General features: G+C 37.5%; 1 protein-coding gene across 5 annotated transcripts in view; it reads right to left on the minus strand.

Moving 5' to 3' along the window:
* Positions 1–883: 883 nt before the first annotated feature.
* LOC150103577 (uncharacterized) overlaps positions 884–17,332 on the minus strand; it is an 88,926-nt gene continuing 72,477 nt past the window's right edge. For 4 of the 5 annotated variants that reach the window (XM_090398297.1, XM_090398298.1, XM_090398295.1 and 1 more), the window contains one exon: positions 884–1,240. In XM_090398297.1, the coding sequence (XP_090254423.1) occupies positions 1,151–1,240 (90 nt within the window). In that variant the 3' untranslated portion in view covers positions 884–1,150. Of the gene's footprint in view, positions 1,366–17,332 lie in introns of all 5 variants that reach the window. The other variant, XM_090398296.1, reaches the window with a different exon arrangement.

Below are 17,332 nucleotides of genomic sequence, written 5' to 3' on the forward strand. Positions count from 1 at the left end.
GGAAGACAGGAAGAGAGGAGTTGATTTAGACATACAAGCTAGTGAACCTATCTGATAAATATAAGTGGAAAAACAAAGTGATCGCTGGAAATTATATAATAGGCAGTGTAAGGAAGCAAAAAGGAATTTTTTGTATGGTAAGTAGTGATTTGAGCAGAATGAGTTATAGTCCAACCACAGAATAGAGAGCTGTCATTGGCAGACTGCCAATAAGAGTCAATTAGTGTTGAAGGGGAGAAAGAAATAAGGTGATGTACAAATTGGTCACCAACACATGAAATCATGTGCTTTTATACGTAAAATTTTCCATCTGTTATACAAGCAAAAGAGTTACCATTTTAAAAATTACAATGATCATAAAAGAGAAGTTAATTTTCCAACGTGTAATAATAAACACTCATCCCACAATATGGACTGATTAACCTAATATCGGAATGGATTCTCCTTCTTTTGACATTCGCAGAAGTGTCAAAGGGTCTCACATTTGTGGGAGTACTATACCACTGAGTGTTGAATGCTTTGATTGAATGTTTCAGAGCTGAATATGATATTCATGGTAGTATGGGAGAGTTTGAGTTTGGCCTATTGCAGATGAATTCTTTTGACTCTGTGGAGGCTAAACTCAAATAATAGAAATAATATTAAAACAAAAATTATGCTAGCAGATCTCTTCTCTTATTATATTTGACAAGAACTTGATTTGCTTGCACATGTGTAAAGAATCCAAACAAGAATATAATTTCTTGTCAAGTAGAGAAGAGTATAATTGTAACTTTTTTTTTACAGTTCTCATTCATATTTTTAAAGGAATTTCTACATGAAATGCATTTAGAAATAAAAGCACACTGTACAACACAATTATGTCTGAGGATTACACAAAAAATTAAAAATGATAATATGAAACTTTTACTGAAAATATAACTGTATTAGTACTTTAATACACTGTAATACATCATATTGGCAGCATATGAAAGGAATATGAATCAGTATAAAAACTAAAAGATATGAAGCTTAATAACATGAGTTTGCTCTCTTTTCTTCAGGTAAATCCATCCATCAATCCTGAGACAAGCTACTAGTAGAGGGCTCTACATTTGAGGAACAAGTAAGTAGTTTTCTAAGCATGTCTTTGAAAAGGCAGGATTTGAAGTTATTCACTGGTCCAGGGTACCATATCTGTATGAAGTGGATATTGACCAATAATTTTATTGGCTAGATGATCTCGTAATTGTACTGAAGACTAAAAAAGACAGAAGAATATCAGAAAACCTCCTGAAAAACATCTCAGACAGTAGTATATATATATCTGCATCTTAGTCTTCCTAAATCTTAAAGGATCATTGAAGAATCCTCTTCGAATTATTCCTTAAAAAGATAATAATCCTTTGTAAAAATCCAATTTTCTAATGTTATTTAATAATATTTATAAGAAATCCACATAAAAATATTGACTTATTCTTCAGATGCATTTGGGATTATGCTGATAGTATTAAGATAAACACAATTTATGATTTTAAAAAGAGGCCCATAGTCACTTAAAACAAAAATATAGCTATCCTCTAAAAGTGACTTTCTTTTTTCACAAACCATTTAAATATACCTAGAGTTCTTAAATGTTTATTTTAAGAATCTATGTTAATTACTAAAACATTTTAGTAAATGGAGAGTAATAAAAGAATGTAGATTGCTCTTCTTTGCTGCTAGTTGACACTATATATCACACAACTCATCATCTGTAACACTTAATCTGTCATCCAAACTACATATACTGTCCACTAATATTTTGGTCTGTTAACTGCATGTGTATTCTCCATCCAATTTGCTTGTATATATAATTAAATGTGTGTTTCCTGGACTTATTCCAAGTGATTATCAGTTTATTAATGTGTTTATCAGCTTCTGAAACGAAGAAAATCTCATACATTTTATCGGTGACATGACAGGTAAATAAGAAAGAATATGAAATATTCTTTCTCAGCTATCAGTTCCTCATGAAGCAGCAGAAAGTGAAAAAACAACTGAAATAAATTTTGCTTGCATTTTTATAATGAATATAAAGAAATTATATCATTTAGGAAAATTAAAAAGAAATCTATAATATTTCTTTCTAAACCTTCCAAGTTTACATATCCCTTATAAATGGTTGAAATTCATATGACATCAGACAGATCCACAAGATGATGATGATGTGGAAAGAATATTGTGAGAATAAGAGTGAGAGGAGTTATGAAATATATAAAGCTCAGTCCAGAAAAGTAATGTATTTGTGCTGAAACCTAAATCGGAGCACAAAAAGGAAATCCAAAAGAATTTGATCATTATGCTGCAAGAAAAAAAAAGAATGAATATGGAATAATAACTTTATTGAATGCAGAATGGTACTCTAGTGTCAGAAGCTAATGAGATTGTTCAATTAATGAGTGCTCACTTTGCTAAAATATATCAACTAGGTGTATGTAATAAGGTGCACACATTCCTTCCATGCCTACAGTATCATTCCTGAACTGAGACCCAAGTTATACAAACATAAAAAGCCTATCCAATTTGGCTGAACATTCCTTTAGAAAACGTGCTGATATTTTCATCTGTCCCAATTGACAAATTCATATCCAGGTGATGCAAATACTCTTCAACCTCATTTTCATGCACCTCTAACTCTTCAATAATGTTGTTTCTGCTATATTAGATAAATGAAGTGACAGATGTGCAAAATCAGGGAAACTAGAGCTTTTAAGAGGGGGAGCTGTTAAAAGGGTACATAGATATCAGTGAGACAGCTTAGTGTAAAAAAAAGTGCCTAAGTTAGTACTGCTGGTAAAAAATCAGAATGGGATAGCTGGTGTGAAGTGTCAGGACAATGGTGGGTGAGGCGCTTTTGCACTTTATGTACACTAATGCCAGGAGCATTCGTAACAAGGGGAAGGAATTTTTGGCATTGGATACTTCATCCTAGTTGAAGGTTATTGGTATTAGTGAGACATGACTGACAGAAGATGACCTAGTGCAACAGAATGTGAAGGGTATAGGGTGTTAAGGGATGATATAGGGAGGAGCAGAATGGGGTGGAATATTATTGATAACAGCCAATGAACTGCAACCAAAGAGAGTAGAAGTTCAACTGCAGGCCAGCAAAACTATCACATTTGAGGCCATCTGGTGTGAGGTAGTGGCGAGCAGAACAAAATATAGAGTTGGAAGCTTCTTTAGACCAGGGAATATAAAGGATGATGGAGATAGTATGCATTGGCAAATAAGCTCAATGAGTGGAAGGCATATAATTATGACATGGATTTCAAATATGGGAATATAGATTGGAAGAAGGAGGAAGAGGGAAGTACATGGAATTTATGCAGTTACTAAGAAAGAATTAAACCAAGAACCAGTAATTGAAAAAATTAAAAAATATAAACATAGATGGATGGAACACGTTCAAAGAATGAAAACAGAAAGATTACCATAACAAGCCTTAAAGTACAAGCCATTAGGAAAAAGAAAACCAGGACGTCCTCTTAAACGATTCAACGATGACTTCTAAGGCCGGAACAGGCCATACTAGGCCTAAATCCTTGATACGTATGATGATGATGATGACTAAGAAATAATTACCTGAGGCAGCATGGGATGGAATGTACTAGGGGTTTGAGAGTGCTAGATCTAGACTGCATTAGAGAATTTGTTCTGTAACCAATATGACCACATTGCCACCAGATAGTGAGAGTAATCATATGATCATGAGGGAGATGGCTAAATGTGTGGAATTTTCAGTTAAGAAGGGGGGGGGGTATGTGGAATTACAGGGCTGGTAGATATGACAAGCTTAGGAGATTGCTTGGATCAGTGGCATGGCATGTGAAACTGCAAGGGATGGATGGATGTTGATATTGCATGGGAAATGGTAAAGCAGTGTTTGAGGGAATTAATATCAGACTGCATATCTAGAGTAAGAGAATAAATCAAATAAGAGTTAAATGAATGCATACCATCATTAAGCTGGAGCTACTAATATGAAACATTTTTGGATGGAATTTAAGGAGAAAAATGACCAGCAGGCTCATGAGCAGTACAAAGCACAGGCCAGAAGAGTAACCAGTGTGGTAAGAAAGGAAAAAAGCAGAGTATGAAAGAAAAAAGCACTGCAGACCCAAGATAATTCCAAACAGTTCTTTTGGTAAGTTGCAAGTAAAAGAAAGAATGTTTATGGCAGAATGATTTTAATGAATGTCAATGGTAGAGAGGTAACTGAATCATGCAAAATAGTAGAATTGCTAGGTAAACACTTTGCAAGAGTATATCATTATTATTATATATTAAGATAGGTGACTATTATTATTATTATGTGACACCTCCAGGGAGTTCAAAGACTCATCGAGGGAGGACACCTACACTACAGCTCTCTGTCTCCATCACTCATTACACAAACTACAACGAACTGCAACTACCTTCATCAGAACTCTGGAATAGAATACAAAATAGAATTCTAAATTGCTGTTTTCTATTCTTTGAGTAACTTGAAAGAAAATGGAATAGAAGTCATTTTTATTCCTATGTAATCATGGAACAGAATAGAATAGCCTAGTATGATAGTGACGAGCTGAGCAAAAGAGCGATGATATTGAATGGTATAATAGCAAGAATGTGTCAGAAGAGAGGATTGGAATATGTGGATGCTTGGAGGGCTTTTGAGAGCAGAGAGGAATTGCATGCGAGAGACCACTTGCATTTGAATGAGGAAGGACTCAGGCATCTGGAGAGATTGCTATTCTGAATGAGTCAGTGTGTCCCAGTGTGGGAATGGGTACTTGGGAGAAGGGGACAACATCAGGTAATGCTGAGCCCAGTGGAGTCTAGAGCGGATAATGCTGTGTATAGAAAGAATGACATTTTTATGCTTTATAATAATGCCAGCAGTATTCGGAATAAGGGAGAGGAATTGGTGGCACTGATAGCATCAGCCTGGCCAAAGATTACTGGGATCACCGAGATGTGGTTGACAGAAGAGGATATTATTACAGGAATAGAAGTTGCTGGTTACAGCATTTTTCAGCAGGATAGGAAGGGAAAGCATGGTGGTGGAGTACTGCTTATGATAAGCGACGACCTATGTCCTCTAAGAGTGGAGGCTTTGGAAAGCTGTGACACTAATGATTTTGAAAGCACATGGTGTGAGGTAAGGTGGGCAAGACAGGATATTTAGTGAGGTGTTGCTACAGACCAAGAAGCACAGAGGGTGGGGACCAGGAGATGCTTAGACAGTTGAGCTTGGCAAGTGCAAGAAGAATGATTGTTATGGGAGATTTTAACTACAGCAGTATAAATTGGGGAGAGGAAGATGCATGTAGCAATAAGGGAATGGAATTTCTAGAATTCTTGAGGGACAAATGTCTTAGGCAACATGTAACAGAGGAAACAAGAGGTTCAAGAGTTTTGAATTTGGTTATAGCATCAGAAGAGTTGATAATAACTGAGATGACATCTCTCCCACCAGTTGGAGAGAGTGACCACATGGTTTTGACTTTGAAAATGAATAGACATGCAGGGGAATCAAAGAGATGGGAGCGTATGTATGTTGAATTAAAAAGCAGGTGATTATAATAATCTTAGATGTCAACTTGCGAAAGTTTCGTGGAGGGAGAAATTGGAAGGCCAGGATATCATTAGTGCGTGGGAAATTGTGAAGGAATATTTGTTAGCAGCAATAGTAAGCTGTATTCCATGGGTGAAGAAGAGAACACAATTTGGAGTAAAGTGGATGACAAACAATATTAAACAGGAACTGCATGCGAAAAAGAGGCTATGGAAGAAATATAAGGAGAAAGGTGAAGAGAAGATGCATGAAGAATATAAGACACAGGCCAGGAGAGTGACTAGTATGGTAACTAGAATATGAGAAAAGATTGGCCCTTAGATCCAAGGAAAATCCTAGGGAATTTCTTAGCTATGTGGCCAGTAGGAGGAGAAATGACTGTGGAAGAATGACATTGTGGGATAAAAATGGGAATAGAGTAACTGTTGCAGAGGACATAGTGGAATTGTTCAATGAACACTTTATTGGAGTATTTCATCCTGGAGGAGTCAATTTGAATACTAGAGGGATAGGACAGGTTCGAGATTTAGAGGTGCAGGAGGAGAGCGTGTTCCACATACTGAGTACTCTGGATGTTAGTAAAGCTGTGGGACTGGATGGTATTTCACCACGAGTTTTGAGAGAATGTGCTAAGGAACTGACACGGCCTTTGACCTGGCTTTTCAATGAAAGTCTGGATGCAGGAAAGGTGCCCATGGAATGGAAGGAAGATAAGATAGTGCCATTGCATAAAGGCGGTAGCAGACTGGAGATGTCTAATTATAGGCCAGTTTGTGTTTCACCAGTAGTTAATGTCATCTTGGAGAAAGTAGTGAGGGACCGTATACAGCATCGGGCAGATGAGGGTAATGTTATCTGTGAGAGTCAACATAGATTTGTGAAGGGGCACTCTTGTTTTAGCAATATGTTACCATTTATGATAAAGTTACAAGAACATTAGATGAGGGGAAGGCATATACTGCCATTTTCCTAGACTTAGCAAAGGCATTTGACAGGGTGTCACATGATAAGCTGATATTCAAGTTGCAGCACATGGGTCTGGATGTCAGATTGGTCAACTGGATTCAGGATTGGCTGTCTGATAGGCATCAGAGAGATGTGTATGGTGAAGCAATATCAAAGAGGCAGAAGGTTACAATTGGGGTTCCACAGGGCTCAGTACTGGGACTTATACTGTTGAACCTTTATATCAATGACATTGTCCGTGTATTGCAAGGAGATATTCAGTTGTTTACGGATGATGCGAAGCTGGGAAGGTTTATTAGCAATAGTGCAGATGTGGTAGACCTGCAAGAGGATTTGAATAAGCTAGATAGATGGGCAAATGAATGGGGGTGTCAGTTTAATGCAGCAAAATGTAAGGTTTTGAGGTTTGAGACACATCGATGGGACGCTGCATACTCTATGGGAGGAGTTAAACTGGAGGATGTAGGGGAGACAAGAGTTCTGGGATTGATGATTGATAGAAACCTGAAATTTAGGGGACATACTGCAAAAGTAGTGAAGGTAATAACACAGAGGATTGCTGCAATAATGAGAAGAACACTGACCTGCAGAGATAAAATGGTTATCATTCTGTTGTATAAGACTCTGAGAAGACCACACTTTGACTATTGTTCTCAGATCTGGTCCCCAGGATTTGAAGGGGATAAATTAACTGTGTAAAGGGTATAAAGGCAGATAACAAAGATGGTGTCAGGACTGTACAATGTTAGTTATAAGGATTGGCTGAGGGAGTGTGGACTGCAGAGTTTGGTGGATAGAAGAAGGAGAGGTGATATGATTGAGACTTTGAAACTGTCGAGAGGTGGTTACAGGGTTGACACTGGGGAGTTCTTTCGCTTGGTTGAACAGCAGGAAGGAATCATGACAAGGAGCCATCCCTGGAAGTTACGGAAGGAAACTTTGAGAAAGAGGGTGAGGAGTGGTTTCTTTGCATGGAGAGTGGTTGAACCATGGAATCCATTGTCTGATGGAGTGGTGAGAGCGAGAACAGTCAATGCCTTCAAGGATGGTATGATAGACTTTGTGTTTCCTAAGAGGGACCTCCCTCGAAGAGTCTTGATAGACTTGTGTTTCTTAGAGAGGACCTGCCACGATGAGTCTTTTGACTCCATGGATGCCTGAATAATAATAATAATAAAAATAATAATCTACACCAACAGCATTTACTCCCCACCACCACCACTAATATTTTCAGAAACAATCACAAACATCCATGCCCAAGGCGGGATTCGAACCCGGAGCATGTTGGCTGGAGAGTGAATACGCTAACCACTTGTCCAACCATAGACTTAGAAACCAGTTTGCAGCAGTGCAGAGAGAATCTAAATGAAGAGAGGTCAATAATGTATGGCAGATACTTAAGAAAAAAATTGTTGACAGCAATGACAAATTGTATACCTCGAGTGAAGAAGATAATAGAATTTGTAGCCAAATGGTTGACAAAAGGAATAAAAGCGGAATTGCTAGAATAAGAGATTATGGAAGACATACTCGTAAAGAGGGAGGCAGAGAACAGCTGCATGAGGAATATAAACTCAGGCTACAAAAGTGACTTGCATTGTAAGAAGAGAAAAATTAGAATATTAGAGGAGACTGGCACTGCAATCCAGGGAGAATCACAAGGAGGTTTTTGTGGCAAGAATAAGGAAAAATTATAGCAGATGGATTATCTGGTAGGATGGAGATGGGGAATTGGGTGACAAAAGCAGATGATACAGTTGAGCTATTTAATGATCACTTTATTAGAGTGCTCTATCTTGGTACTACTGGCTTCATTCCTACAAAGATAATGAGTGGTGAAGAGGATGTATTTCAAATATTGAGAACACTGGTCAATAAGACAGGGGAATCAGATGGAATTTCACCAAGTGCTTTAAGGACATATGCTATTGACCTGACTGTGCTGTTTAATGAAAGTCTTGTAATGGGGCAAGTTCCTAGAGAGTGGAAGATAGTACAGTTGCATAAGGGTTGTGGTAGAATGGAGGTATCAAACTATAGGCCTGTTTGTATTTCTTCTGTAGTTGTTCAGATTTTGGAGAAATTGGTAAGAATTCAATACAGAATTGGGCAGATGAGGGTAATATTATTTGTGCAGGCCAGCACTGTTAAAAGGTGCTCTTGTTTCAGTAATCTGGTTACCTTTTATAATAGAGTAACAATTAGCAGTGGATGAAGATAAGGCATACACTGTTATTTTTTTGGATTTTTCCAAAGCATTTGACAGGGGGCCACATGATAGGTTGATTTTCAATTTGCATCATATGGGTTTGGATATCAGGTGAGTGGACTGGATTGGTGATTGGCTCTTTGATAGATATCAGAGAGATGTATATGGGTGAACAGTATCAGGGAATAGGAAAGTTGCAAGTGAAGGTCCACAGGGTTCAGTCCTCAGACCATTGCTGTTCAATCTTTATGTCAATGATATTGTCACAGGACTACAGGGAGATGTTCAGTTGTTTGCAGATGATGTGAAGCTTGGGATGATTATTAGTAATAGTGCTGAGGTTTTGGCTCTTCAGGAGGTTGTTAATAAGCTGAAAGTCATCGTGGATAATAAAAAGGAGGCATGGGATGTCAGTTTAATGCAACTAAATGTAAGGTTTTAAAATTCAGGATCCACAGTAGGGATGCTTCATACTCACTTGGCAGAGCTATACTAAAAGAAGTGGAGGAAGCGAGGAAACTTGGGGTGATTGTGGATAGAGATTCAAAGTTTGGGGGACATAATATAAAGGTTGTGCAGACATCTCAGAGAATTGCAGCAATGTTGAGGAAAACATTGACCACAAGACATAAAAGTGTGTGGTTCCCATTATATAAAGTTTTGTTCGGACCACATATGGAATTCTTTGCTCAGATCTGGTTACCAGGATTTGAAAGGGATGAAGTAACCTTGAAGAGGGTGCAGAGACGGATAACAAAAATGATGTCAGGAGTGTACAATGTTGATTATGAGGATAGACTGAAGGCATGTAGACTGTAGATTTTGGTGAACAGAAGACAAAGGAGGGGGGGGGGGATGATCAAGACATTTAAACTGTTGAAGGGTTATTATTATTATATTAACACAGGAGATTTTTCATATGGTAGAATGAGAGAATGGAACAAGGACAAGAGGCCATTCCTGGAAGTTGTAAAATGAAGTGGTGAGTAAAAGGGTAAGAAGTAATTTTTTTGTGTGAAGAGCGCTAGGAGCATGGAATGCATTGTCGGAGAGGGTGGTGAATGTGCAGACTGTGGATGATTTTAAGGATTATGATAGACTTTGTGTTCACTAGTGTTGTTCTCCTTTGATGAGTCCTGTGACTCCATGGGGGGGGGGGGTCAGGAAAATAATAATAATCAGTTTCAAGCTAGCTTTCTGCTTACTATTGTTTATACAAGAAAGATGCACCATATCTTTTACCAACATGAAATCTTCCATAAGCATAAATAACTATCTTTTATTTTGATGATCCAATTGAGAAAATGAGGTAGTCTATTTTATTATCTAAACATATTTGTATGTGCAGACAAGTGTGTGCGTGTGCACACACACACACACACACACACACACACACACACACACACACAAAATAAACAACTGCCTTAACTAATAGTATTGAATTTGCATAAAAAATAAAATTCATTCATTCATTCATTTGTTCACTGAAAGAAGAGAATTCTTGTCATTAGTATTAGATTACCCCTTAATGAGGAGGAGCGAAGAGCATTAAATGATGCACTGACACAGCATGTTTACTGTCAGTCATGTAGTGTATATAGTATATCCTGAAAGTTACACTGAAAACATAATATGTAAACTCATAGTTAATATTTATGAGGACTTTCAAAATGTCAAAAATAAAATCAGTTTTAAATTAAGATGCATTTATATACATATAGAACAACTGTCAGGAGATCTGAATTTTTTTATTTTTTTTCATTAAGATCCTGAGAATATGTTTGATTAGTTTCCTTAAGTACATGAATTTGACATTATGTTAGATTTAATCACAGTTGACACTATTGAGTTATCTGAAATATAAAGGCATTCTAATATATATTCTAATACACACATACACACACTGTGTATATATATATATATATATATATATATATACAAAGTGTGTACAGAAAAGGAAAGAAAGAAGCGGAATGATTCTTATGATTAAGAGGGTGCATGAATTGAAGCAATTATCTCCTGGGAACATGTTATTCAAGAAACATGATCCTGGTTTCTGAAATTAGGAATACATCACTTTTCTGCTGATAATGCATGTTATTAGCAGAGCTATAACCGTAAATTAATTTATTTAGTCTATATTGTGTACTCGAAAAATTAAGGACAGAAAAAGAATGGAAGAAGATGGTATTCGTAGTGAAGAGCATTAAAGATTCAGTAAAGTAGAAGAAGAAGAAAAATCTGCTTTGCAGAAGCATAAATTAAGTAAATTACTTAAATTTTAGTCCTACATGTAAGAGGGGTTTATAATCTATAGCACATTAGTGCCATGTATTGGTAGGGGTTAAGAGAAGAGGGATGTATTAATATTCTTTGTGAACAACTGGAAGTTGTTCAATTCATACCAATTGAAGAGTCCTTGGAGAACTCTTCATAATTGGTAATACGTCACTTTGAGTTGTGGCTTACACATACCCATTCTCTCTACTAGGCATATAGTGACTTTAAATGATTAAATGCATACATTTAAAGAAATAGACATTAAAAGTATACATTAAAAGACAAAAATGCCACTTGCATGAAAAAGATAATCTATGGTTTGTGTTTCACCACATGAGCAGCTGTCATTGTCAGTGTAGCCTCATCTGGCCATATTCTGCTTTGATCTTCCCATTCCTGAACAAAGTCTATTCAATGTCTTCAATCTTTGCCAGTCAAGATGTAAGCGGAAGGAAGAGATTCGTTTTAAGTTCAGAGCCACTGGAGATTGTTCTTGCCGCACTGTTGACCTTGTAGCTTTTATGGAATCAACCAACGGTTCCACTAAGTGAATAAAACTTTTCCTTCCTTGATCTTAGCCACGAGGTGGTATCAAAAAGTTTTGGGACTAGCTCTGTTTACGAGAAATTTCTTTATTTATCTACATTTACACACTATCGCCTTCAAAATAGTCCCCTTGCATAGTAATAGCTCCCAGCGTTCCTGCCACTTCTGGAACGTGTCCTGGAAGTCTTCTTTTCGAAGACTTCGCAAATCACCTTCTGTGATTTGCGCTGGATATCCACAATGGTGTCAAAATGGCAACCTTTCAGCTGGATCTTCATCTTTGGGAAGAGGGCGAAGTGCGCAGGAGCCAAATTTGGTGAGTAGGGTGGGTGCAGAAATGAGATCATGTTGTTTCCGGTGAGAAACTCGTGTGTGAGGAGAGCTCGGTGACAGGGTGCATTGTCGTCATGGAGCATCCAGTTTTTCGCACGCCACAGATCCGGTCGCTTTCTCCAAATGTCCTCCCTCAGATGCCTTAAAACCTGGCAGTAGAACTATTGACAGTCTGGCCCCTGGGGACGAATTCACGATGCACAATGCCGCAAATGTTGAAAAAGACAATGAGCATGCACTTGGTCGAGCTGCAAACGTGCCTCGTCTTTTTTTGGTCGTGGAGATGATGGGCTCTTCCACTGTGAAGACTATTGCTTCGTGTCAGGGGTCATACGCATACATCCCAGTTTCGTCACCAGTAATGATCATCAACATGAAGAACGGGTCATCCACAGCACGCTGATGGAGTTCTTGGCAGACTTCGATGAGGTGTTCCTTCTGCTCCTGGGTCAGCAGCCTTGGGACGAACTTGGCAGCAACACAGCGCATGTTCAAATCACATGTGAGGATTGCCTGGACTGTTCCGTATGACACACCGACAATGGCAGCAATGTTGTGGAGTGTTCTCCGACAATCCTCATGCACAAGTTGCCAAATGGTTTCGACATTTTCTGGGGTTGAGCTCATTGAAGGGCTTCCTGATCTCTCGTCATCTTCCAGTGATGTTCTTCCACTCTTGAAGTGCACATGCCACTCAAAACACATCAAATGACTCATTGCAGCATCACTGTAAACTTGCCGAATCATGTCAAACGTCTCTGTGGCAGATTTGTCCAGTTTCAACACAGAATTTCACGTTCACTTTTTGTTCTAGTTTGCTGTCCATGATGAAATCACAGACATGGTAATGCATGTAGTCAGAATAGCACCAGTTGCACAGCTCCCGATGTACACAGGACAATGTCTTTTGGCACACTGACTTATGAAGGTCGGTTCTCCCTGTGACTGTGCGTGCAGCCATCTGTTGGTGTGTTACAAAATTAGACTCAAAACTTTTTGATACCACCTCGTACTGCAACATGTCCATACAAAGGATGCCGTTCATCATTTTGTTGTTGTTTCTGCTCATATCTACTCTGTGTAGTCCTTCTGATGAGGAGGTGCAATATCAGACAGTGAATATAGATGGTCAATTTTTGTAAGCTTAAGGCAGCCGGTAATGTGCCGACATGTTTCATTAAGAACCTTATCAATAATTTTGACATGGGATGATCTTTCCCAAACAGGGCTAGCATACTCGGCTGTTAAAAAGAGGAGTGCCAGTGCAGAAGTGCACAGTACTTGTGGATTTGCACCCCCACCAAGATGATGTTAATCGCCACAGAATATTATTACATGTTTGAGTTTTAGCTGCTGTCTTCTCTATGTGTTGCTTATAATTTAGGGTCTTATCCAGTGTAACACCTAGGTAAGTTGGGATAATTGACCAGTTTTACACCATTCCATTCTATATTCAACTCTCTCTTTGTCTCCCTATTATTGAGATGGAAAAGACACATTTGGGTTTTACTGCGATTTGGTTTCAGTTGGTTTTCCTTATAGTAAACTGTAAGGGTTTCTAGCTCTTGTGTGAGCTGCTTCTTAATGTCAAAGGATTTTGCTTGATAAGCCACTGCCCGGTCATCTACATATAAGAAGGTTCTTGACCGTGGGTTTATAGGTTGGTCATTAGTATATACATTGAAGAGGAGGGGAGATAGCACACTTCCCTTAGGTAGACCATTTTTCTGGATATGCCATCTGCTCTTTTTTCCTTGAAAATCAACAAAGAATCTCCTGCTGAACAGCAGCAACATAAATATCTCCACTGACCGATAGCTGTTTGTCATGCTGTAAATTTTGACTATAAGCTTTCTAAGATTTAATGTATCATATGCTGCTGTCAAATCTCTATAAATACAGCTCCTGTTGCTAATCCCCTTTCAAAGCCATCCTCAATAAACTGTGTTAAGTTGAATATTTGTCCAGTGCATGATCTTCCTGGTCTAAATCCTGCCTGTTCTTTTATCAGCACTTTCTCCATTTCTGGACTTAGTCTGTTCAAGATTAACCTCTCATACAGCTTCAGTGTTGTGCATAGGAGAGCTATAGGACTGTAGCTCTTTGGATCCTCAGCAGGTTTACCCGGTTTCAGGATAGGTATTACTTTCGTTTGCTTCCATATGATAGGTATTTTAGTAAATTTTCAACAAAAGATGAAAAATTCTAACCACTCTGTTGCCTTTTCTTCCAGATTCCTTAATATCTCGTTTCTGATATCATCTATACTGGCATCTTTTCCTGGTTTCAAGGCTTTTAGGGCATTTTCTATTCCTCTTTAGTAAATGGTGCTTCAAAAAGATCATTTTCTGAATCCCTAACTTTTTTAATATAATCTTTAGGCATTTTTCCTTCGGTACTTGGTTTACCATTCAGAGATAGTTGAGTTGCAATTTGGTTTGCATTTATATTAACTTTGGTTGCTGCTGTTGTGGGGTCACCAGATATAATTTTTTGAATAAGAGCCAGGCTTTCCTGCTACTGTGCTTCATATCAAACTTTTAATTTTCTCTGCCCATTGTTGACTTCTTTTTTCAGACAGTGCTGCTATAAGTTCCTCTCCTGCATTAATTGTTTCTGCTGAAAATGGATCTTTATCATATAGGTCACAATATCTTTCCTATATTCTCTTTATTTACTCCTATATTTGCTCTTTAGTAAATGGTGCTTCGAACAGATTCTTTTCTGAATCCCTAACCCGAACAAGGTTTTTTGCCTGGAGGGTGGTGAATGAGTGGAATTCATTGCCTGACTTAGTTGTGAGCTCTTCGTCTGCAAATGAATTCAAGAAGAGATATGACAGATATTGTTTTGCTAGTTTGGGTCTCCCACGATAAGTCTACTGACTCCATGGAGATACCCATAATAATAATAATAATAATAATAATAATATTTCCACGTTGTGCTCTGTAAAACCTGGAATGTAACATGTTCTACAATCTCTTGGAATGTGCCTGGTAGCAGACTGTCTAATAGCGTTGATGAACTTTTCATAATTTTCTGGTCTGGGTGAAATGTTGGTAAGGTTTATGTCTAATTCTCTAGAGAACTGTTCCCTGTTAGCTTTTTTAAAATTAATGCATCTTCTAAGTGGGATCTCCTTAAGTTGGACTGGTGGGAAAACTTGCAGCATTATGTAAAAATGGTGGGACATACTGAAGAAACTGTGACAAAATTGTGTGATTAAGTGTCTTGAATATCACCAAAGCATAATGTTACAAAGCCTGACGTTAAGTACCTGTCATTCATGATGCAGCAACAGAAGCTTGGCTGATGTTAAATATAATTCCATTCCAGTTAAGATAAAAAGCCAAATGGCTAGTTTTCTGGCACCTTAATATAGAAAATACGGGGATAAACATCCTTTGTTGTTTTATAGCCAGTAAGCGAAACTAAAGATAGTTTTTCAGCATGAAACTTATAGATCATAGTTATCGATCTTTAGTTTCGCTTACTGGCTATAAAACAACAAAGGATGTTTATCCCCTTATTTTCTATATTAAGGTGCAAGAAAACTAGCCATTTGGCTTTTTATCTTAACTAAAATATAATTACACCTTTATGGCATTCATATAGTGAAGGTATGCAAGTTCTTTTCACTAAGCTTTGATATCTTCCAGGTCTACCTACTCACTGATGAGACCTCAAAAAAGGTTGAAACCGGTCTGGGTAGTGACCTCTCCTCATAATGTAATGACAGTATTACATCTCCTAGGAGCTGTGTTTACATTATGAGAAAATATCAAGAATAGTGAGGGATCTTGCTCCACCTTTACTTCCAATTGCCTTCGGCGATAGTTTTTCGGCATGAAACTTATAGATCGTAGTTATCGATCTTTAGTTTCGCTTACTGGCTATAAAACAACAAAGGATGTTTATCCCCTTATTTTCTATAATTCCATTCCTTTCCTTTCTTTAGTTTTGATATTTTATATTTATAATAAAATAAAGGTTTTTACCATTTTATATTAAATTTCTTCTGTAAGCTAAAAGTTTTTTGTAAAACTTTCATAAACAATATTTCATTTTTTATGAAAGATTTTCTTTTAATACCTTTATTAAAATATGGCTGACATAAAGTATTTTATTTTATTCGTTTTTTTTTGTCACTCTTTTGTCAACTAAAAGCAACTTCAAGCCTAAATACATCTACAGTGATGTCATATAAAGGACACATTTTGCATACTATATCCTACACGGAGGGAATACACACACTTTTCCCACATCAATGCCTCATGGCTAGACAGAATATACATAAGACAGCATCTAAAGTCCACTGTTAAGGAAGTTTGCCATACCCCCCCTAACCTTTAGTGACCACCATTTGGTCAAAGCTAAACTGTCCCTTGAGACCTTAGACAGCAACACATACAGTAACAGAAACTACCTGCTATGGAAACTAAATAACAGCATTATTAACACAGACCAGTTTACATCAGAAATTAAACAAATACTAGACAATATAAAAAAAAAATAACAAACACAATGGAGGCATGGAACAAGTTTAAAATACAAGTATAAAAAGCTGCCATCAAAATAGGGAAACACAAAAAATACAACACAAAGAAAAACTAAACATAATTAAAGAATTAATGCAGAAGTACAACACAGACAGAACACTCCCAGAAAATAAAATAGCCATCAATGCACTTAAAGCAAAACTAACACAAATTGAAATAAAAGAAGCTGAAGGGGCCTGGGTTTGCGCTAAAATCAAAACAATGGAACAAGATGAAGGAAGGACCAAAACTGCATGGCTCTTTGAACAACAAAAAAAAACAGAAAGCGACTTTTAATAAAATAAAACACAAGGGGAGAAAAATCGAGGGTGATGCAAATCTCCTCTGATTCTTCCACTCACAGTACACCAATACGTTCTCTGAAAAAGAAAATGACGAAACAGAAACACAAAACTTCGTGAAACAACTACCAACACTCACAAAAAATGAAGCAGAAGACATTGACTCACCAATCACACCAACCGAATGCAAGAAAATTATAAAATCTTTAACACTGCACAAATCCCCAGAACCCAACGGCTGCACAGCGGAGTTTTACAAAGCATACTATCCCTGTTTGAGACACTATTTGTGAAAATGCTATCCAAAATACACAATTCGGAGAGCACCCCAGAACATTTCAACCTCGGCTACATAGCATTAATACCAAAAAAAAAAAAGAAAGACACAACAAGAAATGAAGAGACACAATGGAGAAGAATCACACTTCTCAATACAGACCAAAATATTTTAACTAAAATTATCTCTGAAAGAGTACAGAAACACATAACCCAGATCATATCCAAATCCCAAACCTGCGGAATAAAAGGCCGAAAAATAGAGGACAATATCCTGCAAGTTCGATGTATATACGGG

Source organism: Typopeltis vanoorti, chromosome 9, assembly GCF_054136105.1.
Source record: "Typopeltis vanoorti isolate ZY-2024b chromosome 9, IOZ_Tvanoo_1.0, whole genome shotgun sequence".
NCBI classification, from domain to species: Eukaryota; Metazoa; Arthropoda; class Arachnida; order Uropygi; family Thelyphonidae; genus Typopeltis; species Typopeltis vanoorti.